General features: G+C 37.9%; 2 protein-coding genes across 3 annotated transcripts; both read left to right on the forward strand.

Moving 5' to 3' along the window:
• Positions 1-1,575: 1,575 nt before the first annotated feature.
• On the forward strand, positions 1,576-4,238 carry LOC130467390 (uncharacterized). Its single transcript, XM_056835891.1, has 2 exons — positions 1,576-2,035; positions 4,096-4,238. The coding sequence occupies exons 1-2, from the start codon at positions 1,576-1,578 to the stop codon at positions 4,236-4,238; spliced, it is 603 nt and encodes a 200-aa protein (XP_056691869.1).
• Positions 4,239-10,751: 6,513 nt separating this feature from the next.
• LOC130467842 (eukaryotic translation initiation factor 3 subunit F-like) lies at positions 10,752-14,739 on the forward strand. 2 transcript variants are annotated; one of them, XR_008927790.1, is made up of 4 exons: positions 10,752-11,340; positions 12,787-12,866; positions 13,343-13,737; positions 14,469-14,739. XR_008927790.1 is itself a non-coding variant. In XM_056836757.1 (4 exons), the coding sequence occupies exons 2-4, from the start codon at positions 12,817-12,819 to the stop codon at positions 14,498-14,500; spliced, it is 312 nt and encodes a 103-aa protein (XP_056692735.1). In that variant the 5' UTR covers positions 10,752-11,340; positions 12,787-12,816; the 3' UTR covers positions 14,501-14,739. The 2 variants fall into 2 exon arrangements, 1 of the variants encoding a protein (XP_056692735.1); XM_056836757.1 differs by having other exon boundaries at positions 13,343-13,572.
• The last annotated feature ends 8,759 nt before the right edge of the window (positions 14,740-23,498 follow it).

Raw genomic sequence — 23,498 nt, forward strand, 5'->3', positions numbered from 1 at the left:
AGGGGTATAACGACAACTCGGGAGAAAGGCGTCCACGTGAAAGGAGCCAACACCATATGGAAGAAGCAAATTGAATTTCCAACGTCGGGAACACACCTCGTCGAGTCCAGGAAGCTGAAGTGATCGTTGAAGAGGAGCAGGACGTCGAGGCACCCCCTCCTGGTGGTCATCTCAGCCCCAGTAGAAAGGATACCGTACTGGATGAAAATTTGGACCTGCCGGTTTCAGTTGGAACGCTGCGAGAAATCCTAGCGGGATTCCAACAACAGATGAATCAAACCTTTCAACAGCATATGAGCACCGCGTTGCAGGACGAAATACGAAGGAGCATGCTAATCTATAATACTGAAAGGACAGCCCTCACAAAGGCCTCTCAGCCTTGGCATCAACCGGATAAGCAGAATGCCGCTCAGATCTAATGTCTGGAGAGCAGGGGAAAGTTCTCGTCCAATAGCTAGCCGTGGAGCCAGTCCTTTGGCAGAACGTCCGGGCATGGACCGTGGCAATCGAGCCACTCCACTCGGCGAGAACAAATAGCACGGCCAGTCTCCCGAGTGAATCCATCCGCCGCCTTGCGCCAATTAACAAGGCGGCAAGAGCACTATGAGGCCGAGTCTGAATTATCTGACACTGGATCCACCCCCGTCAAGGAGGACCATCCTTTCTATCCCTCCACTCGAGGGCAAACTCAGATGACCCCTCCTAGAGTGAGTACGCGTCACCGAATGGTTCCCAGCCGTCGTGAACCCACTTACCACATCCAGCAAGGATTGAATAACCTGATTCTAAGGCACATGAGCACTCCTTTCTGCGAGGCTATAATAAACACTCCCGAAGAGCCTAAAATTAAGACTCCTACCATTGAGGCCTATGACGGCACCTCTGACCCGGATATGCACTTAGTTGCATACCATCACCATATGTACGTACAAGGGACCAATGAGGCTACATGGTGCAATCACTTTCCGGCCACCCTCAGAGGTGTCGCATCCAAATGGTTCGAACGGTTGCATGCAGGATCAATTGCCTCCTTTAGTGAGCTAGAGACACTATTTTCCAATAGGTTTATGGCATACAACGAAGAAAGGAAAACAAGTATGCACCTAGGCCGCATTCAGCAGGGAAAGGATGATCAAATCTTTGCAAAGCTATGTCAAATGCATCAACTTAGAAGCAGGACAAATTCCAGATTTTCCCGATGGCGTCTCCTTCGATAACTTCATCAGGGGTTTAAAGAAAGGATCATTCAAATTTAATCTAGTCAAAAAGAGTTTACGAACAATGGCAGAAGTTCTGGACGAGGCCGAGTCATTCATACATGCCACAGAAATATGTAGTGTGTCCAAAGACGGGAAGGCCGGGGAAGCAACGGACTCGTCCGGGAAAAAGGAAAGGACTGATCGAAAAGTCACACGTGTCAATGGCACCAGAGCACTCTCTAAAGAACAAGACTCCACCTCTCCTAGATAAAAGTGAGGACGGCCGCAAGAGAAGGAATTTTTTGAGTATAAAACGGACCTCCTTACCATTCTGGTAGACGTATGGACAAGGTTCGACCTAGAACGACCTTTCCCAATGAAATGTCCTGCTGAGAATCGAGATCCCAAGATGTACTGCCAGTTCCATGAAGATATAGGTTATGATACCAAAGATTGTAGGAGTCTGAAAAGAGCCCTGGGCGGACTGGCTTCCAAAGGGAACTTAAAAAACTATCTTCAAAGGAACACTCACGGCGCAGGAAAAAGCTATTACAAGAAGAACAAGTCGCCCGTTTCAGCTGGAGAGGGAAATCACACTGAAGGGGGATTCGTAGCTGTCATATCAGGAGGCCCTGCCTCTGGAGGACCCACCATGAGGGGACAAAAAGACTATGCCCGTCGATTAGGACATGTAATGATATCGGGGAAGTCACCAATGGACCCATTCCCCATGATAGAAATACGTGAGTCTGATGGAGGACGCTTAGCCACCCCACATGATGATCCTCTAGTCATCGAAATCAAGATCTCCAACATGTCCAACATGAGAGTAAAGCGTATATCACTACGACAGAAAATGCTTTTAATAGCGCTTAATAATGCTTTTAACAGCGCTTCTTGAAGCGCTCTTGATGGCTCCGCTATTAAAAGTAAAAGGTACCTTTAATAGCGCTTCTCAAAAGCGCTATCATATGTAACATTAGGATAATTCAAATGTTTATTTCATAGCACATTATAAGCGCTATTAAAGAAACGCCGTTAAATATTTACCGCCATCTTTTAAATTATTTTCTAATAGCGGATGTATATGAAGCGCTATAAAAGGTTATATACATATATATATATATATATATATATATATATATATATATATATATATATATATATATATATATATATATATATATATATATATATATATATATATATATATATATATATATATATATATATATATATATATATATATATATATTTGTAATACACCTGAAAAATATTTAATTTTTTGCACAAAACAACACCATATATTGAATAATAGTAATAGTTGAAAATTAATTTCCAAACCTCAATTAAAATAATTTTTGCAATTGTCACCCTAATAAAACCGATTACATAGATCTGAACTAAAATTCTAAACATTAAACTACGTAAAATACATTAATTAATAGAGGCTTATGTTTGTTAGTTCCGTCAACGTAACCTAGCTATTATACAGTTGTTGAACAACGTGGTGCACCCATTGAGTCCTTACTTTGTCAATATGCTCTGTCATAACTTGGAAACTGGCAATCTGAAAAAAGTACTGTGAAAGTGTATAAGATATTCATACATATAGAAGGGGGAAAATATTAAATACGAAAGAAAGCAAAGTTCCATTTAAATTTACAGTTTCAAATATATACATGAGTATCTAAATACGTGTCATATATGAAAGAAAAAATCCATTTAGAGGCTTCTCTATTTCTTCCTACTAACTCGAAAAATACTTGCACGACTTCATTTACCCAAGTACTAAAATTTTCTCTTAAGTCATTCTCAATCTGGCAATCAAACTTAAACTTGTTCTTATCATTCTTTAACTTATTAAATACATGGTAAATATTTTCATCCCTAATAAATCCATTGCCACCATATTTGGCCCCGAAGTAATCAACATCTCATTCAAATAACTAACATCATACACCTTCAAAGGAAGTAATCAACATCTCATTCAAATAACTAACAACATACACCTTCAAAGGCAATGTATTTGTTATTGAAGCCACTTGCAAGATGACAAAGAATCAGACAAGTTGTGCCAAATGAAGCTCAGTTAGGGACCCACAAGCCAAACAGGTTCATGGAAAGATTCAGAGTTTGGAGACTAGTATAGGATTTAGCAGTTATGGCCTCAAAAAAAAAAGAAAAAAAAAGAGGCCCAGATTGTTTGTTAGCTGACAGGTCAAGGATCTGTAGTTTACTTAATAATAGTATTTCTGGATGAACTGAGAAAATCTTTTCACAACAATCCATTCAAGTTGTTAATAGAATGATCAATAGTGTTAAAATTTGCGTATAGAGTGAGTAGATTGACATGAAGAACTCCCTGCAGGCAAGTCGACAAGAGTAAGATGCAATTTCCAGAAGGTATTCCAAATGCTAACTGTGATAAAGAAAGCAACAAAAAAAAATCTTCCCTCCTTTAAATACAAGCTTCACTGTCATGCACAGTTTGTCAGTTTCAAAAGGCATCGAATCTCCTGAAGTCTAAAAATAATTCATCTAGAAAGCAGCATAAGAGGTTCAAACTTCACAGACTTGTTATTCTAATTTTACAAACAATTCTCTAGTCAAAACCCTTCAAAGAAGCGCAGCATAAGAGGTTCAAACTTCACAGACTTGTTATTCTAATTTTACAAACAATTCTCTAGTCAAAACCCTTCAAAGAAACTGTGATAAAGAAAGCAACAAAACAAATTCTTCCCTCCTTTAAATACAAGCTTCACTGTCATGCACAGTTTGTCAGTTTCAAAAGGCATCGAATCTCCTGAAGTCTAAAAATAATTCATCTAGAAAGCAGCATAAGAGGTTCAAACTTCACATACTTGTTATTCTAATTTTACAAACAATTCTCTAGTCAAAACCCTTCAAAGAAACGCAGTCACAAATAACAAAACTTCTTCGGGAATAAGAGTGAAGGGAATCAAAAACAAAAACACAATGCAGGGAGATACTGGGAAAATACTCTGGAAAACAAAGAGCATAAAGAGCACAATGTAGACAACTAAAAAGTATTATAATGACTTGGAACTGTAAAATGCAAGTTAGGGAAGTGAATAATCAATATCAGAGAGTATATTATATTTCTGCTTGGGGCACTCAGAGTTTAAGTAGTATGTAAGAGAACTTAACTAGTTGTAATACAAATGTAAAAGCACTTAGAATTTAAAGAGTATGTAAGCAAGCATAACTCATTTGCAACACAAATACCTAGGTAGAGTTTAAAGAGTATGTGACCCAACATACCTCATTCCATCCCAATCTCTGACTGTTTATGAGATATTCATTGTCATTTAGTAGCTTCTGACCACGATAAGACAAGCGAAATTATGTCAATACATGTCGCCTATCAATAGGAAAAGATAAAACGAAATCAATTAATCATAACAAGTTGAAAAGAAAATAACAAAACCAAAATCAAAACCTGAGTATTGACCCTCTGGTACTCTCAAGGCGCCTCCAAAATAGAGATATCTCAGTCAAAGAAAATAACATAGAATCACAGAATCAGATAAGATTGAAACCAAATCACAAACCATTAAGTTTAACTAAAATTATAATCAGATCAAATTAATAATAAACAAATTAAATCTCAGAACATAGTAGAAACCTTTTAACTAACCTGAAAAGTGTTATGTAGTAGTGTATATACGCTATTAAAGAAACGCTATAAAATGTCATATCAGTAGTAGTGTATATACCCTTGATCGTGCAAATATAGAATTTCACAACAGAGGTTTTAAAAACCTGCTAACAACGTGACACTACTTAGATTTCATCTTCTCTTTCTCTTTTATATCTCACATTCAAATGTAGTCAATAATACGAGTACATCGTAAGGTACCACAGACATACATACTGATAGTTCCTTTCATACAAGAAATGCAGGAGGTCAAAGACTGTCTTGAGTGTGCTGAACAATGAGCACAAATTCTATGTTTTTACCAAAATTCCATAAATTAATTATTGGGCCTCTTCTCCTCTACACTCTGAAGTTATGGTTATGTTATTAGGTCTATAGCAGGCAAGGCAATTTGGGAACCATGTGGTAATTGCAGTAACCACCTTACGGCTCTTCAAACTCTAGAATCTAGATAACGCCCCCAAAGAAATTGTTAATATTGTAATTTATTAGGTCTTTGGTTTTAGATTTTAGTCACATCAAATGTATTAAAGGTAGATCCCTGGTGTCTGAAGCCCACATGTTAGCTACAGAAGTTAGGAGCTAGTTTTTGTTTCTAGTTTGTTTCGTTGCCAGAAAAAATAACTTTTCGAGTTTGTCATTTCAGCTTATTATCGTGGAGCCATTGGTATTCTGCAGGTGTACGATGTTACTGATGAGTCATCATTTAATAGTAATATTCTCTACATACATTGGGACTTTTAGGAGTAGACCTTGGTTCTCTTTAATGACTAATTTCTGAATTCTATAAGGCCTCTTATGTTATGGATATCTGTGGCTTTTGAAAACAAACATGAATCAAATCCAAAAGCTCCAAGATCTTTAGCGATTACAGGAACAAATGTAGTTAACTGGGACAGTAGGCGGCTTACACGTCCCACTGTGCCGAGATGTGAGGTGCAGATGGGAAGGACCGAAAGAGAAAAGCCTAACTTACTAAGAACAAAAGAAAAGGTCCCTAAGCAGTGTAGTCTTTCCTGGATAAATTAAGGATTTGGGGCTTCTCTTGCTACCCTACTATAATCAGCAAATATCAGGTGATAAATCTTCTTGTACTACTGCTATTGCCCCTCCCTAAGCACTCACTAGAGTGAGAACAACCGTTTCCGTGGAAATGTATATTTCGGACAGAGAAGCTTTATCAGGAGGCCAAAACTTTCCTCTTTAACCATAATTGATTGTCTCTATACACAACCCTGAATTTTCTTAATAGCATTCAGTTTTAAGTAGTCTAAGATTTCCTTCTGGACAAAAAGTTGTTGAAATTGCAATAGGTAGAAAAGGAAATTGCATGAAAAAAAGACTTCTTATCTCCCCCATTATCATCCGCGAACCTTCATTATATCAAATTTCACCCAATAAACATCCCCCAAAATGATAATAAAACATAAATTTCAAATTTAAATTAAACCCCCAATTATGTCAGACTACAAAACTAGGGCATAATCAATCAATACTGAACACAGAAAAATAAACCTTGACAAATTAGAACTCAATCCACACTTCGCAGGAGGCTCTTCCTTCAAATTCGTCCCATTGTTAGATTCTCCGCATTCTTTATCTCAAGAGTTGTCAGCTCCCTTAGTTAGGTCTGTACATTACAAGTGCACAGAATGACTTTTCTTGAAGTAGCATTTGCTGATTTAGCCATTATTGAACATAGGATACTTATTGAGCGACGAGAGATACGCGGCTGAGAGCTCCACCTTTTGGCCCAACCAACTTCGCTTAACTGATCAAGATCATCCTTCACAGCATCACTGTCTTTCTGCATCACAATGTGTTTTTACACCGTCGCAATTTGCAAATACTAATCATCATTCTAACAGGTATAACAACTTGATCATACAAACATGAGAATATTTGATTTGTTGATATTATACTAGAAATCACCAAACAAGCTGACAAATTGTGATCTAAGGATGACATTTTATGAAAGATAATCCCACATAAACAGTGTTCTCATACCCAATTAATATCAGTTCTTAAGGAGTTTAAGACCTCAATTCCAGCCAACTCCATAACCCAAATACAAAAATTTGAAACCCTCGAACCAAACCCAGCTAGACAATGTGACTTTGTGAGTAGTAAATCAGTTAAATCACAACAAATTTATACAGACCCAGAAAAATCAGAGAACAATTTCCGATACTAGGTGATTCTGGAATTCATTCAATTCAATTCCCCGACGAAATCCTCTTCGATCCCTAATATGCTTTGTAATTTGCATCAGCCACAATTCATAGTAAAACTTTTAAAAAATTGAAGAAGAACATACGAAAATGAGAGGAAGATAAAGAAACCTCGCGTTGTCGGCATTGTATAGCATTGAAATCGTTGCTTTGATTGTCAGTCTTGAGAAGTTGAGAGTAGAGAAAAGGCGCAATCGAAAGGGTTTTGGGGGAGCAGAAGAAAACGGAAGAAAGAGAACCAATTTCTTTATTTTAATTTTTCTAAGTTATAATTTATTTTGTTTTATTTTTTAATGGATTTAATAGCGGTGTATTATGACGCGCTATAGTAAGTAGAGATATAACAGTGCTTATTTTATAAGCGCTATAATATGTAGTATTTAATATCTTTCACAGCGGAAAGGGCAAAAGCGCTATTAAAAAAACGCTATTAAATTACATTTCCGAATCAATATATTGATAGATACAGGGAGTTCATTTGACATAATGAGCATGGAGTGCTTAAGTCTTCTAGCTCATGATCTTAAAACAATTGAAAACACTCACTATCCCATCATCGGCTTTGGAGGAAGCATCATACATCCTGTAGGCGTCATAACCCTACCCGTACGAATAGGAGGAAGTAATGACGGAAGAAAGATGGATGTGGACTTCCTAATTGTCAAAGACTTAACAGCGTACAATGTCATTTTGGGACGCCCTACTTGTTAGGTTATGATACATATGAATAAACATAAATCATGCGGAAAAACCATAATGCCAAGAAACATATTATTTACACATAATCATATAGCATAATTTAGATGCATACACTTTGTAGCGTGCCCTCCCTAGCTGCGCCCGAACCGAACAAGAACAAGTCTTTTAGGACTCCAAGTGTCTTCCCTCCGTAGATAGTCCACAGCACGTCCGGATCCGCCTTAAGATTGACCAACTAGAATCGCCCCTAAGGTTCTTAGATTTTCGGCTATTTGGGTGCAAGTGTTTGGCTGATTTTTGCTTAAAATCTTACCTTGAATACTTCAATAATCGTCTGTTAAATATGTGACCCTAGGCCTATATTTATAGAGTTTATGGAAAGGAATTGGAATCCTACTAGGATACTAATTAGCTTAATTAGAATTATATTAAAACTCTTATTAACTATTTTATCCTATTAGGATTAGGAATTTAATCTTTGAACAAACCCCTTTAGATTTAGGATTTGTATCGGACACAAACACCCACGAGCACGACCCTTGCGAGCGCTCAGCCCACGCAAGCCTTGCGGCCCACGCGAGCAGCGCAGCTCGCAGCCCACTCGTGCGCGCGCCTTGGCCTGCTGGGCCTGGCCTTGCGCTGGGCCTGGCGTGGCCTTGGCTGCCTTGTGTGGCGCGCAGGCTTGCTGGACGCGGGCCAGTCTTCGTGCTGGGCCTTCGTCTAGCAAGTCTCGTCCGATGCTAATTCGTACGACGCGCTTCCGATTAATTTCCCGATTCCGGAATTCATTTCCGACACGAACAATATTTAACATTTCCGATTCGGAAATTAATTTCCGTTTTGAACAAATATTTAATATTTCCGTTTCCGGAATTATTTTCCGATTCCGATAATATTTCCGATTCAGACAATATTTCCGTTTCCGGCAATATTTCTGATTCCGGCAATATTTCCATTTCCATTAATATTTTCCGATACGTACCATGTTTCCGTTTCCGGCAACATCTACGACTTGGATAATATTCATATTTCCGACACGATCCATATTTTCGTTTTCGGCAATATCATCGTTTCCGGAGTATTCATTTCTTGCTTACGACGATCTCAGCTCCCACTGAAACCAAGATCCGTCGATTCCGAATATCCATAGATGGAGTATTTAATGCCATTAAATACTTGATCCGTTTACGTACTATTTGTGTGACCCTACGGGTTCAGTCAAGAGTAAGCTGTGGATTAATATAATTAATTCCACTTAAACTGAAGCGGCCTCTAGGTAGGCATTCAGCTCACTTGATCTCACTGAATTATTAACTTGTTAATTAATACTGAACCGCATTTATTAGACTTAATATTATATGCATACTTGGACCAAGGGCACTATTTCCTTCAGTCTCACACTTGTCCTTAGGGACAAGTGTGCATTTCCTAATTCATTTGTCGCTCGATGCTTGCTCTTGAACATAAGGTAAGAATTGTCATCCTTATTATGTCCAGAGGTGTTTCTCGGTTTCAGAGTTCAACTGATCAAATAAACAGATAATCATAGCCTATGATTCATCCGAGCACGGCCATGCATTTTACAGTTTCTAGTTCTCCGAGTGGCCTTGTACAACTTTTAAGCATTTCATCCCGATTTATGGGAGGACAATCCCAATCTTGCAATCTTGAGATTAGACTTCGTTTAATAGGTGATTACCCGAGCGTTGCCTTTATAGCCTCCTTTTACGGTGCGACGGTTGGTCAACATCAAAGTAACCAGTTCTCAAACAAGTAATCTCAAATCACTCAGGTATTGAGGATTTAGTGTCTAATAACTTTAATGAAATTTACTTATGACAGATTTTCATCTCTTACAGTAAAGTTTCATAGGTCTGTCCGATACTAGTCTTCCCAAAGTAAGTATCTACGCAAATGATTATGAAATTTCCATGTCCACATAGTTCAAGAAACATAACTACTAGTCATCTTGCATTCTAGTCGTCTAATGTTTTCTATGCGTCCAATTTTATAGAAAACTCCGACCAGGGACCATTTTCAACTTTTGACATTCAAGTTCACTTGATAGACATTTCTTAGTCACAGGACTGGTCCTGACAGTCTATCTTGAATATTTCGTCAAATTGAAGGGACTCATCATTTAATAAACCACAAATTAAATGGAAAAATGAATTCTATTCATTTATTGTGAATGATTAACCAATAATGTTTTACAAAGTATTAAACTCTAAAAATTTAAAACATCAAATAAGGACATCAAAGCCATTCTCCAATATGCTTGATTCCCATAGCTGCAGTGTGCGAGTTGTGCTTCGCCTGCGGCAGAGGTTTAGTCAATGGATCTGATATCTTGTCATCAGTTTCAATCTTGCTTATCTCGAATTCTTTTCTTTCAACGAACTCTCGTAGAAGGTGAAATCTACGAAGTACATGCTTGACTCTTTGGTGGTGTCTAGGCTCCTTTGCCTGTGCAATAGCTCCGTTATTATCACAATACAGGGCTATTGGTCCTTTAATGGAGGGGACTACACCAAGTTCACCTATGAACTTCCTTAGCCATATAGCTTCCTTTGCTGCTTCATGTGCAGCAATGTACTCCGCTTCAGTTGTAGAATCCGCAATGGTGCTTTGCTTAGCACTTTTCCAGCTTACTGCTCCTCCGTTGAGGCAGAAGACAAACCCAGACTGTGATCTAAAATCATCTTTGTCGGTTTGGAAACTTGAGTTTGTATAGCCTTTAACAATTAATTCATCATCTCCACCATAGACCAGGAAGTCATCTTTGCGCCTTTTCAAGTACTTCCACTAGTAGAAAAAACCCCTGTTGCAACCCCCTTGTTGCAGCGTACATGGATAAATACCCTGCAACAAGGAATCGGTCAAACCATTTAAAAGGTTGTTGCAGCGTAGAATTATAATGTTCGCTGCGATACCTGTTTTTGCTAGGGGCTTTTTCGTGTTCGCTGCGGTAGCCTATTACGTGTTGCAGCGTACATGTATTTGTTCGGTGCAACAGGTCTGGATAATTTTTTTGTTTGCTTATAATTCATTAACACCAAGCCAGTCGCGTTTCACTTTGAAAAAATTTAGCAAGCTTTCACCTTCTTCCTCCCTTCTTCGATCTTTAATGGGATGCCAAAGAAAAATTTCGATCTTCGATCTTCTTCGATGGACTACCAGTAATCTTGTCCCGCTCCTCAGCTCTCTTCTTTATTCACCTTCCCCCTTCTTCTTCCCCTCTGCGTTTTGGAACCTGGTCCGACTACCAGCCTGCCGTAATTTTTGCAGACCTAGCTTGCCGGGATTTTACAAGCAGACCTAGCACGACGGCGCCGTTCCCTTCTCTTGTCGAGATTTTTAGAATTAAGTTTAGGAAATTAGGGTTTGTGAATTTGAATTTGGGGATTTTGGAGTTAGGGCTTTTCGTATTGGCGGCAGAGCACCACTCGGAACCACTCCACAACAGCGGCATGAGTGACTGACGACAGCCCGCAGTGGTGGTCGACGGAGCAAGCTAGGTCTATTACAGGTACGCCTTTCACGTTGATTAGATGTTATTTACTCTGCAGCTCTATTGTTGACTTGGTGATGAGGGACTATATTAAAATTGATTGCATTTACTAAATAAATAATACACCGTCTGATTTAAAGTAGCACATCCTAATTAGAAGTTTTCTTAAATTTCTCATAGCTTGTACGTTTCAGAGTGTAGGGTATACTAATTAATAAATTGTTGGTCAGTTTTTAGATTCCTAAACCTTTCATTTAACTTTGAGAATCATTTGAGTAATACAATTGTTTGTGCAAATTGCATTTCAATATGATTTGAAGCAATGTAAAAACTATCATGGGTCCTATGCCTGATGTTTCGTATCTGTGTTAAGTTGAAAACTAGCGGTATACGATTGATACCCAGTGTTGGATGCCTTTAAGGAAAGACTTATGTTAAGAAGTGAAGCGAGCTCTAGACGAGGAGCTCTCATTCCTCTTTAATTTTGTTTTCCTAAAGAGGACTTATCAAGTTGTACTGTGCTGAGTGCAAAACAATATTTTCCTATTTCTAATCTTCCCTGGTCTAAAAGTATATCATCAGGATTAGACATTAGAATAGCATGTATCTAATGTCAATGAAAAATTAAATCTATGTGGACTGTTTAGTTTAATCCTATCTCCATAGCTGCTTGAATATCTCTAGCAAGGACTTACTCCACCCACTTTGCAGCGATTACATCCTCAATTCGAAAACAAAAGCAAAATTAGTATTTAGCTGTTCTTGTCGTTAAAGATAAATTTGAGGATATGGTAGTATTCGGAGATAGATCAATCTCATACACATAAATAGTAAAATTGTTAGAGTTTGTGTTTTTAGTGTTATTTTTACAAAACGTTTTGTTGTTAGTTTTCAATATTAACATGATTATTATGCGTTTATGTACATTATACAAACTACATTATGTAAAAGAACGGAAAATTGGCAAATGGGCTGTGTGTGATTGAGTTATTCCATTTCCTATATGTGGTCTTACATTTCACGCATGTGAGATTGATCAATCTTAGATATTAACATAGACTTTCACTGGAAATAATAGTCATATAAACTAATTGGGGTGTTTAGAAAAAGCTGTCAATTTTTCGTAAGATGGTTTTGGTTTATGATTGATTTCCTGTAACACATTACCCGTTCTGATTCTGAGCATGAAGCAAAGTGGTTGTGCGTCAAAGAGACCAGCTTTAGTTTTCCTGCACAGCACGCACAAGTGCAAAGAATGGTTACGGCCTTTGCTTGAGGTGGCTATGACTATTAAATGGTGTATTTTACTTGAATTAATCTTGCATTGTTGAGCGCAAGCGTTATAACTGTTCTCATATATTCCAGGCATACGCCTCACGCGGATATATTGCTGTGTCTATTGATTCACGTTATCATGGTGAACGCACATATAGTCTAACTATATATTTCCCCCCCCCCCTCCAGGTTGCATTGCACGTTGAGTACCACCACAATATGTTGACATCACACCAGAAAGGGAACCCAAAGGAAGTAATTGTTGGATGGTATGCTCTAACTCAACTCCTGTATTATCTCGGATCCTTCCATTAGGTTGTCATGTCATGTCATATATCTGAAGTAGGGTGGCTATCTATCTGAATATTGCTACAATGTACAGTTTCTAGTTTGCACACAGTGTAAAAGCTGCTTCTGCTGTTAAAGCATTCGATTACGCATATGCTTCTTATGTGGTTTTGACTGTTGGATAGATTTGGAGGATAAGCCTTGCACTTTAATTACTTTGCTGGATAGATTTGGAGGATATGCTTCTTAATCCTTTTGCGTTGGAACTTATACAATCTAAATATATCTTGTTACTTCATGAGTTCTGTTAAATTTTGAATCATAAAAACCTTCAAATTTTGGAATAAATAGTGCTGCCAAGGTTGTGATATTCACAAGCTGGTACATAGCTAATACACGCTTGCCTACCAATTTACTTTGATCTTGGTGTCTCATCTCCCCAATTTTTGTGTTGCAGGTATTCAACCGGATTTGGTGTTACGAGAGGTTCTGCTTTGATCCATGAATTCTACTTTAGAGAGGTTGCAAATCTTTTCCATGTACCAGTGGACACTACATTCAGAAATGGAGAGGCAACCATAAAAGCCTTTGTCTCTGTTAATTTATCTCTTGGAGACCAGTCACTTGCTGCTCAATTTCAGAAAATTCCTGCAGAACTTCCAATGTCAGAAGTAGAGAGGGTTGAATGTAGGCACTTAACCCTAGTTCTCTTGATTAATTAACCCTGCTAAATTTGAAAAATACTCCAGTAGTCTTGTGGGTCCTATATTTTAAGCTCTTAATTGCTTCTTGCCGGTTAGATTGTTGCATCTACATGGGTCTTATCAACTTGATCAACTCATCATGTGTGAGGTAGGACTTTGTTCTGTTGCTCTTCTCTAATATCAGGCCCACTGATCTTATTGATGTTCTCTTATGCTGCTGTAGTGCTTTCCTCAGTTAATTCTTTGGCTCAATGTCTCTATAGTCTTCCTTAATTGTGTTCACTTGATTCAAACTCTTTTTTTTTACTATTGTTGTTATGGCAATAACTATTATTTGAGATTCATGGCTTGCTGGAAGGACTGATTCATATGATTAGTTTTAAGTTTCCAAGACTCAATCCAATCTATTTATGCACATTTGAGACTTGTTTGGTCGTTATAGGTCATGTATGAACTAAAGAACCTAAGGACTCATTTGATTCTTATAAAATGATTAATATGCATTATTTAACTTTCTAAAAATCATTCTAATCTGTGTATGTACATTTAAGGCTCATTGGGTCGTTATAGGTCATATTTAGAGCAAAAATGATATTTACGCTCCCAACTTTGAACTAAAGAACCTATGGACTCGTTTTATTCTTATTACATGATTAATATGCATAGTTTGAACTTTATTAAACTCATTCCAATATATTTATGCACATTTAAGGGTCATTGGATCGTTATAGGCCATATTTAGGCTAAAATGACATTTTCCTTACTCTTGACTCGTATTCTAGACTATTAGGACATTGTCATTAGTTCCTTGAATGTTAAAATGTGATATTTAATTTGCATTTAATCTGATGCTTAATTGAGATTTTTGTTTTTGTAAAGGTCTATACTCTGAGGAATGCGCCTTATGCTAGTGAGGAAATTGATGTGGTTCGTGAGCAATGGGCTAGTTTTTTACCAGCAAATATTTATTATTGGCCTGAGCGCGCTTGATCGAGTTGGTTTAGATGTTATAGAACAATGTTTTATATTAAAATGTATGCGTACGTTGAAATTGGAGCATATATTTAAATGTACGTGCACTTTGGTTTCATGTATACAAAACAACAATTATTGTTTTTATATTTGTTATACAGGTTGCGATATTCTATTATTGTTGTGACAGGTTTCTATATTTGGTGCAAGGCACTCTAGGTATCCCTAAACAAAATTAAAATTTTCCCGCCAAAGTGCTTTATTGCAGCGTACATATATATGTGTACGCTGCAACAAGGGTGTAAAATTTGTAAAATTTCAGACTTGTTGCAGCGTACAAATAAATGTACCCTGCAAAATGTGGAGTTTTTGCAGCGTACACGACTATGTACGCGGCAACAAGTCAAAAATTTTGCCAATTTTTTGACACTTGCTGCAGCGTACATATATATGTACGCTGTAAAAAACCACTTTTTGCAGCGAACATTGTACGCTGCAGCAAGTTCAGACTTGTTGCAGGCCCCCCAGTTGCAGCATACGATGTACGCTGCAACAGGGGTCTAAAAGCCCGCTGCAAAAAGGGTTTTTTCTACTAGTGTTCAGAATATTTTTGGCAGCAGTCTAATGTGCCTCTCCTGGGTCTGACTGGTATCTGCTCGTAGCACTGAGTGCATACGCAACATCCGGGCGTCTACATATCATAGCATACATTATTGAACCAATCAATGATGCATACGGAATCCCATTCATTCGTCTACGCTCATCAAGTGTTTTTGGGCACTGAGTCTTGCTTAGAGTCATTCCATGAGACATGGGTAGGTAGCCTCGCTTGGAGTCTGCCATCTTGAACCTATCAAGTACTTTATTGATATAAGTGCTTTGACTAAGTCCAATCATCTTTTTAGATCTATCTCTGTAAATCTTGATGCCCAATATGTACTGTGCTTCTCCTAGATCCTTCATCGAAAAACATTTCCTAAGCCAAATCTTGACAGAATTCAACATAGGAATGTCATTTCCGATAAGTAATATGTCGTCGACATATAATACTAGAAAAGAAATTTTGCTCCCACTGACCTTCTTGTATACACAAGATTCGTCTGCGTTCCTGATGAAACCAAAGTCACTGACTGCTTCATCAAAACGTATATTCCAGCTACTGGATGCTTGCTTCAATTCGTAGATTGATTTCTTTAGCTTGCATACCTTTTTAGCATTCCTTGGATCCTCAAAACCCTCAGGCTGTGTCATAAACACAGTTTCTGTTAAAACGCCGTTTAAGAAAGCGGTTTTTACATCCATCTGCCATATTTCGTAATCGTAATATGCAACGATTGCTAACATTATCCGAATAGACTTTAGCATTGCAACTGGTGAAAAGGTTTCATCATAATCCACATCGTGGGCTTGCCTGTAACCTTTTGCAACCAATCTAGCTTTGAAAACTTCAAGTTTTCCATCCTTGTCCTTTTTCAGTTTGAAAACCCATTTACTTCCAATGGCTTGGTAGCCATCTTGCAAATCGACCAGATCCCATACTTGGTTTTCAAACATGGAGTCTAATTCAGATTGCATGGCTTCATGCCATTGCTTGGAGCTAGGGCTCGTCATAGCTTGTTTGTAAGTCGCAGGTTCATCACTTTCAAGTAATAGAACATCATAGCTCTCGTTCGTCAAAATACCTAAGTACCTTTCCGGCTGAGATCTATATCTCTGCGATCTACGCGGGGTTACATCTCTAGATTGTCCATGATTCTCACCAGAAACTTCTAAAGATCTCTGAGTTTCATCCTGAATGTCATCTTGAGCATTCTCTAGAGTTTGTTGTTCGACTCGAATTTCTTCGAGGTCTACTTTTCTCCCACTTGTCATTTTGGAAATGTGATCCTTTTCCAAAAATATACCATCTCCAGCAACAAACACCTTGTTCTCAGATGTATTGTAGAAGTAATACCCCTTTGTTTCCTTTGGATAGCCCACAAGGATACATTTGTCAAATTTTGGATGAAGTTTGTCTAAAATTAATCGTTTGACGTATACTTCACATCCCCAAAGACACTTTTAGAGGCTTTCCAAACCATAACTCATATGGAGTCTTTTCAACAGCTTTAGACGGAGCTCTATTTATAGTGAGTGCGGCTGTATTCAGTGCATGTCCCCAAAATTCTATCGGAAGTTCGGCCTCACCCATCATTGATCTAACCATGTCTAGCAAGGTTCTGTTCTTCCGTTCCGAAACACCGTTCCATTGTGGTGTTCCAGGAGGAGTCAATTCTGATAGAATTCCACATTCTTTCAGATGGTCATCAAAATTTATAGCTCAGATATTCACCGCCTCTATCAGACCGCAGCGCCTTAATCTTCTTGCCTAATTGATTCTCTACTTCACTCTGAAATTCCTTGAATTTGTCAAAGGATTCAGACTTATGCTTCATTAGGTAGACATAACCATATCTACTGAAGTAATCAGTGAAAGTGATAAAGTAGCTGAAACCACCCCTAGCATATGTACTCATTGGTCCACATACATCTGTATGGATTAAACCCAATAGTTCAGTTGCTCTTTCTCCAACTTTAGAGAAAGGTTGTTGTGTCATTTTGCCAAGTAAACATGATTCGCACTTACCACAATCCTCTAAGTCAAACGGTTCTAGAATTCCTTCCTTTTGAAGTCTTTCCATGTGTTTCAAGTTAATATGGCCTAATCGACAATGCCACAGATAGGTGAGATATGAATCATCCTTTTTGGCCTTTTTGGTATTTATGTTATAAAATTGTTTGTCGTGATCTAATAAATAAAGTCCATTGACTAATCTAGCAGATTCATAAAACATCTCTTTAAAATAAAACGAACAACTATTGTCTTTTATTAAAAAGGAAAATCCCTTAGCATCTAAGCAAGAAACAAAAATGATGTTTTTAGTAAGACTTGGAACATGGAAACATTCTTCCAGTTCCAAAACTAGCCCAGATGGCAACGAAAAATAATAAGTTCCTACAGCTAATGCAGCAATCCGTGCTCCATTTCTCACTCATAGGTCGACTTCACCCTTGCTTAACTTTCTACTTCTTCTTAGTCTCTGTGAATTGGAACATAAGTGTGAGCCACAACCTGTATCTAATACCCAATAAGTTGAATTAACAAGTGTACAGTCTATAACGAAAATACCTGAAGATGGAACGACTGTTCCTTTCTTCTGATCTTCCTTTAGCTTCAAGCAATCTCTCTTCCAATGCCCCTTCTTCTTGCAGTAGAAGCATTCGGATTCTGAAGTGGGTTGACTGACCTTCCTCTTTTCAGATTTGGCGCCAGTTTGCTTAGTTGGGCTGGCCTTGTTGCCACCTTTCTTAGCATTCCTCTTCTTTCCAGATTTCTTGAACTTGCCCCCACGCACCATAAGCACATCTTGCTTATCACTTTTGAGCGTCTTTTCAGCGGTCTTCAGCATACCGTGAAGCTCAGTGAGCGTTTTGTCCAGACTATTCATACTGTAGTTCAGTTTGAACTGATTATACCCGTTATGAAGAGAATGGAGGATAGTGTCTACAGCCATTTCCTGAGAGAATTGCTGATCCAGCCGACTCATATTCTCAATGAGTCCAATCATTTTGAGAACATGTGGACTTACGGGCTCGCCTTTCTTAAGCTTGGTCTTAAGAATTTGCCTATGAGTCTCGAATCTTTCGACTCGAGCCAGATCTTGGAACATGTTCTTTAACTCACTAATGATCGAGAAAGCATCTAAGTTGATGAACATTTTCTGTAGATCTGCACTCATGGTTGCAAGCATTAGACATTTCACATCCTTGTTGGCATCAATCCAACGATTGAGGGCTGCCTGAGTGACCCCTTCGCCTGCGGCTTCGGGCATCGCCTGCGGCTTCGGGCATCGCCTCTTCCAGGACATACTCCTTTTCTTCCTGCATAAGAACTATTTGCAAGTTCCTTTTCCAGTCAAGGAAGTTTTTCCCGCTCAACTTCTCCTTTTCGAGAATTGATCGAATGTTGAATGAATTGTTGTTTGCCATAATTAAAACTACAATTGAAAAGAATAAACAAATAAATAATCATTCACAGTTTCTCTTAATAAACTTAAATTCTAGCATACATGCATAATTCAATGTTCATTAAGCATTTTATTCAAGTTATGTGTTCCGGCAGGTGTGAATAAAATGATTCCAAGATCCTAAAAACCATTGAAGAATTAAGCACATTATGTATTTAGACTCAATTCTAAAATCTTTTAGGTAAGCAAAAGCCTTTTGCTAATAGTCTAGAAACTACTCTTGGTTGATAGGTACGTCTAAGAACTTATTAGGTAAACCTATCGATTTTGCCACGACATAAAAGGACTCCTTACTTATATCGTTGAGTTTCACCAAAACTAACATGTACTCACAATTATTTGTGTACCTTACCCCTTTAGTATCGATAAGTAACACCACGCTATGGCGGAAAACTATTACTAAGATCGATGAAAAAAGGATATCCAAGTAAGTGTTATTTTGGCATGGCACCTTTTAACTCAATTTTTAAGTTTGGAACTTAAGGCTCTTACTATGTTGGTTAGATTTTAAGTGAACTAAAATCCTTAATCATGCAACATAATCAAGCTTCGATCTCATGTATATTTAAGACATATTTAAAAGCAATAAATAACTTAAAGCATGCATAAGATAAATGTGATCTAGTATGGCCCGACTTCATCTTGAAGCTTCAACTTCAAAGTCCGTCTTGAAAATCTCCGTGGGAGGCGCCATTTTCTTCAAATAGGATAAACTATAATTAAACTAATTACAACTATTTGATGGTACGCAGACCATATTTTAATTGAAAAACAAATTTGGTGCTTTAGACCAATTACATTCAAATTAATGGTACGCAGACCATTTTTTCTATCCTATTTGGGCCATACTAGTCACTTCATAACCTGCAAAACAGTACATATACAATATATACCATTCACCCATTCATTATCATGAATGGCCCACATAGCTGGTTAGTAAAACACGTTATGCATCACATAAATATTTGCAACAATTAATCAAGGGTACCAATAATCTACCAATTATTCAGTCCTTATTAATTCTAATCAAGTTGTTTAACCTTAAAGGATTTGTAGACCTAATCAAGAGTTTATGACTAAAATTGCTCCCACTTAAACCAATAAATTCATATGCTTTACTAATTTTAAACATAAAAATGTATTTCTAGTCTAACCGGAAACATACAAATTTAATTAAAATTTAAAGCTCATATAAATTTATAAATACACTTATTTAATTTATTTTCAGTCGAATTTAAATTAATTCAAGGTTTTTAACTTTAGTAAAATAATTAGAATCAATTATAATTTATAATAATTATAATATTCAAAATCAAAATCCAAGAAAACAATTTAAATTATTAATTTTAAAATTAATTAAAATTAGGAACTTAAAAACTCGAATTAAAATTTAAAACGCGACAATTGTAACACGACGAGCACTTGGGCTTGCGCCCAAGCCCCGTCGAGTGCACGAGGCTTAGCGCCCCTCGACTGTTCGTGTAGCAATACGCAAGCAGGCCACACGCAACGCAGCAGTGCAGGCCACGCTGCGCGCGCCCGCTCGCTCGTCGCGCCTGCTTGCCTCGCGTCTGCTTGCTTGCTGGGCGTGGCAGCGCGCGTTGTGGCGCAGCACGCTTGCTGCCCACACGCGTCTGCCCGATGGCTTGCGCCTTGGCCCTTCGCCCTTGCCCACTCGCCCATATGCGCACAGCACTCGACACAGGGCAGCGTGCTGCCTTGTGCTCGTGTGCCATGGCTCTTGCTCGTTGCATCGTACCGCATGGGCGACGAGCTCCCTTGCTCGTCGTCGCATGCCCGCACTATACAACACCCCTTAAGGGTAACACGTAGCATCCATTGCTTTGTGCGTGCAAGTTTTATGAGCGAATTGCATAAAAATTAAAACTTTTATTCCAAAATTAATGACAAATTAATAAATCATATTAATTTCATAATTTTAAGGCGAAAAATCGAAAATTTATTAATCAATTAATTTCCGATTAACATGGATTCAAATCTAGGTCATAAAAATTAAAAATTTAACATAAATTAACAATTTTTATGGTGGATTTTAATAATCGGTGCCTAATTAAATTATTAATTTATCATGAAAATCAAATCAATTCTAAATTATTCGAACTTCAACAAATTAATCATAATTACAAATTAGGTTGTATAATTAACAAGTCTAGGCATTCATAATTGTTAAACATATACAGTAGGTCAATCAAAAACTCAAGATTTATCAACAAGAATCGCAAATACTTAATTAAACATCTTAAATTTACAGCCTTTTGCGTTCGAAAAACTAAAACCTCCGAAAAATTTTAGAATGCCTTTTACATGCGGAATTGACACAAAAATCACTCGATTTGGATGAGTAACGAAGAAACTGCCGAAAAACTGCTTACATATAATTAAATAAACGCAATTTGCAATTAATTACGAAAATTAATCACCCCTTTAATTCTTTGCAAATTTGTAAAATTTAACCATGTTCATGCAATTTAGATTATGAAAATAATAAGAGGCTCGTGATACCACTGTTAGGTTATGATACATATGAATAAACATAAATCATGCGGAAAAACCATAATGCCAAGAAACATATTATTTACACATAATCATATAGCATAATTTAGATGCATACACTTTGTAGCGTGCCCTCCCTAGCTGCGCCCGAACCGAACAAGAACAAGTCTTTTAGAACTCCAAGTGTCGTCCCTCCGTAGATAGTCCACAGCACGTCCGGATCCGCCTTAAGATTGACCAACTAGAATCGCCCCTAAGGCTCTTAGATTTTCGGCTATTTGGGTGCAAGTGTTTGGCTGATTTTTGCTTAAAATCTTACCTTGAATACTTCAATAATCGTCTGTTAAATATGTGACCCTAGGCCTATATTTATAGAGTTTATGGAAAGGAATTGGAATCCTACTAGGATACTAATTAGCTTAATTATAATTATATTAAAACTCTTATTAACTATTTTATCCTATTAGGATTAGGAATTTAATCTTTGAACAAACCCCTTTAGATTTAGGATTTGTATCGGACACAAACACCCACGAGCACGACCCTTGCGAGCTCTCAGCCCACGCGAGCAGCGCAGCTCGCAGCTCACTCGTGCGCGCGCCTTGGCCTGCTGGGCCTGGCCTCGCGCTGGGCCTGGCGTGGCCTTGGCTGCCTTGTGTGGCGCGCAGGCTTGCTGGACGCGGGTCTGGCTTCGTAATGGGCCTTCGTCTAGCAAGTCTCGTCCGATGCTAATTCGTACGACGCGCTTCCGATTAATTTTCCGATTCCGGAATTCATTTCCGACACGAACAATATTTAACATTTCCGTTTCGAACAAAGATTTAATATTTCCGTTTCCGGAATTATTTTCCGATTCCGATAATATTTCCGATTCAGACAATATTTCCGTTTCCGGCAATATTTCCGATTCCGGCAATATTTCCATTTCCATTAATATTTTCCGATACGTACCATGTTTCCGTTTCCGGCAACATCTACGACTTGGATAATATTTATATTTCCGATACGATCCATATTTTCGTTTTCGGCAATATCATCGATTCCGGAGTATTCATATCTTGCTTATGACGATCTCAGCTCCCACTGAAACCAAGATCCGTCGATTCCGAATATCCATAGATGGAGTATTTAATGCCATTAAATACTTGAACCGTTTACGTACTATTTGTGTCACCCTACGGGTTCAGTCAAGAGTAAGTTGTGGATTAATATAATTAATTCCACTTGAACTGAAGCGGCCTCTAGGTAGGCATTCAGCTCACTTGATCTCACCGAATTATTAACTTGTTAATTAATACTGAACCGCATTTATTAGACTTAATATTATATGCATACTTGGACCAAGGGCACTATTTCCTTCAGTCTCCCACTTGTCCTTAGGGACAAGTGTGCATTTCCTAATACCTTTGTTGCTCGATGCTTGCTCTTGAACATAAGGTAAGAATTGTCATCCTTATTATGTCCAGAGGTGTTTCTCGGTTTCAGAGTTCAACTGATCAAATAAACAGATAATCATAGCCTATGATTCATCCGAACACGGCCATGCATTTTACAGTTTCTAGCTCTCCGAGTGGCCTTGTACAACTTTTAAGCATTTCATCCCGATTTATGGGAGGACAATCCCAATCTTGCAATCTTGAAATTAGACTTCATTTAATAGGTGATTACCTGAGCGTTGCCTTTATAGCCTCCTTTTACGGTGCGACGGTTGGTCAACATCAAAATAACCAGTTCTCAAACAAGTAATCTCAAATCACTCAGGTATTGAGGATTTAGTGTCTAATAACTTTAATGAAATTTACTTACGACAGATTTTCATCTCTTACAGTAAAGTTTCATAGGTCTGTCCGATACTAGTGTTCCCAAAGTAAGTATCTATGCAAATGATTATGACATTGCCATGTCCACATAGTTTAAGAAACAGAACTACTAGTCATCTTGCATTCTAGTCGTCTAATGTTTTCTATGCGTCCAATTTTATAGAAAACTCCGACCAGGGACCATTTTCAACTTTTGACATTCAAGTTCACTTGATAGACATTTCTTAGTCACAGGACTGGTCCTGACAGTCTATCTTGAATATTTCGTCAAATTGAAGGGACTCATCATTTAATAAACCACAAATTAAATGGAAAAATGAATTCTATTCATTTATTGTGAATGATTAACCAATAATGTTTTACAAAGTATTAAACTCTAAAACTTTAAAACATTAAATAAGGACATCAAAGCCATTCTCCAATATGCTTGATTCCCATAGCTGCAGTGTGCGAGTTGTGCTTCGCCTGCGGCAGAGGTTTAGTCAATGGATCTGATATTGTCATCAGTTCCAATCTTGCTTATCTCGACTTCTTTT

Source organism: Spinacia oleracea, chromosome 2 (assembly GCF_020520425.1).
Source record: "Spinacia oleracea cultivar Varoflay chromosome 2, BTI_SOV_V1, whole genome shotgun sequence".
Taxonomy (NCBI): domain Eukaryota; kingdom Viridiplantae; phylum Streptophyta; class Magnoliopsida; order Caryophyllales; family Amaranthaceae; genus Spinacia; species Spinacia oleracea.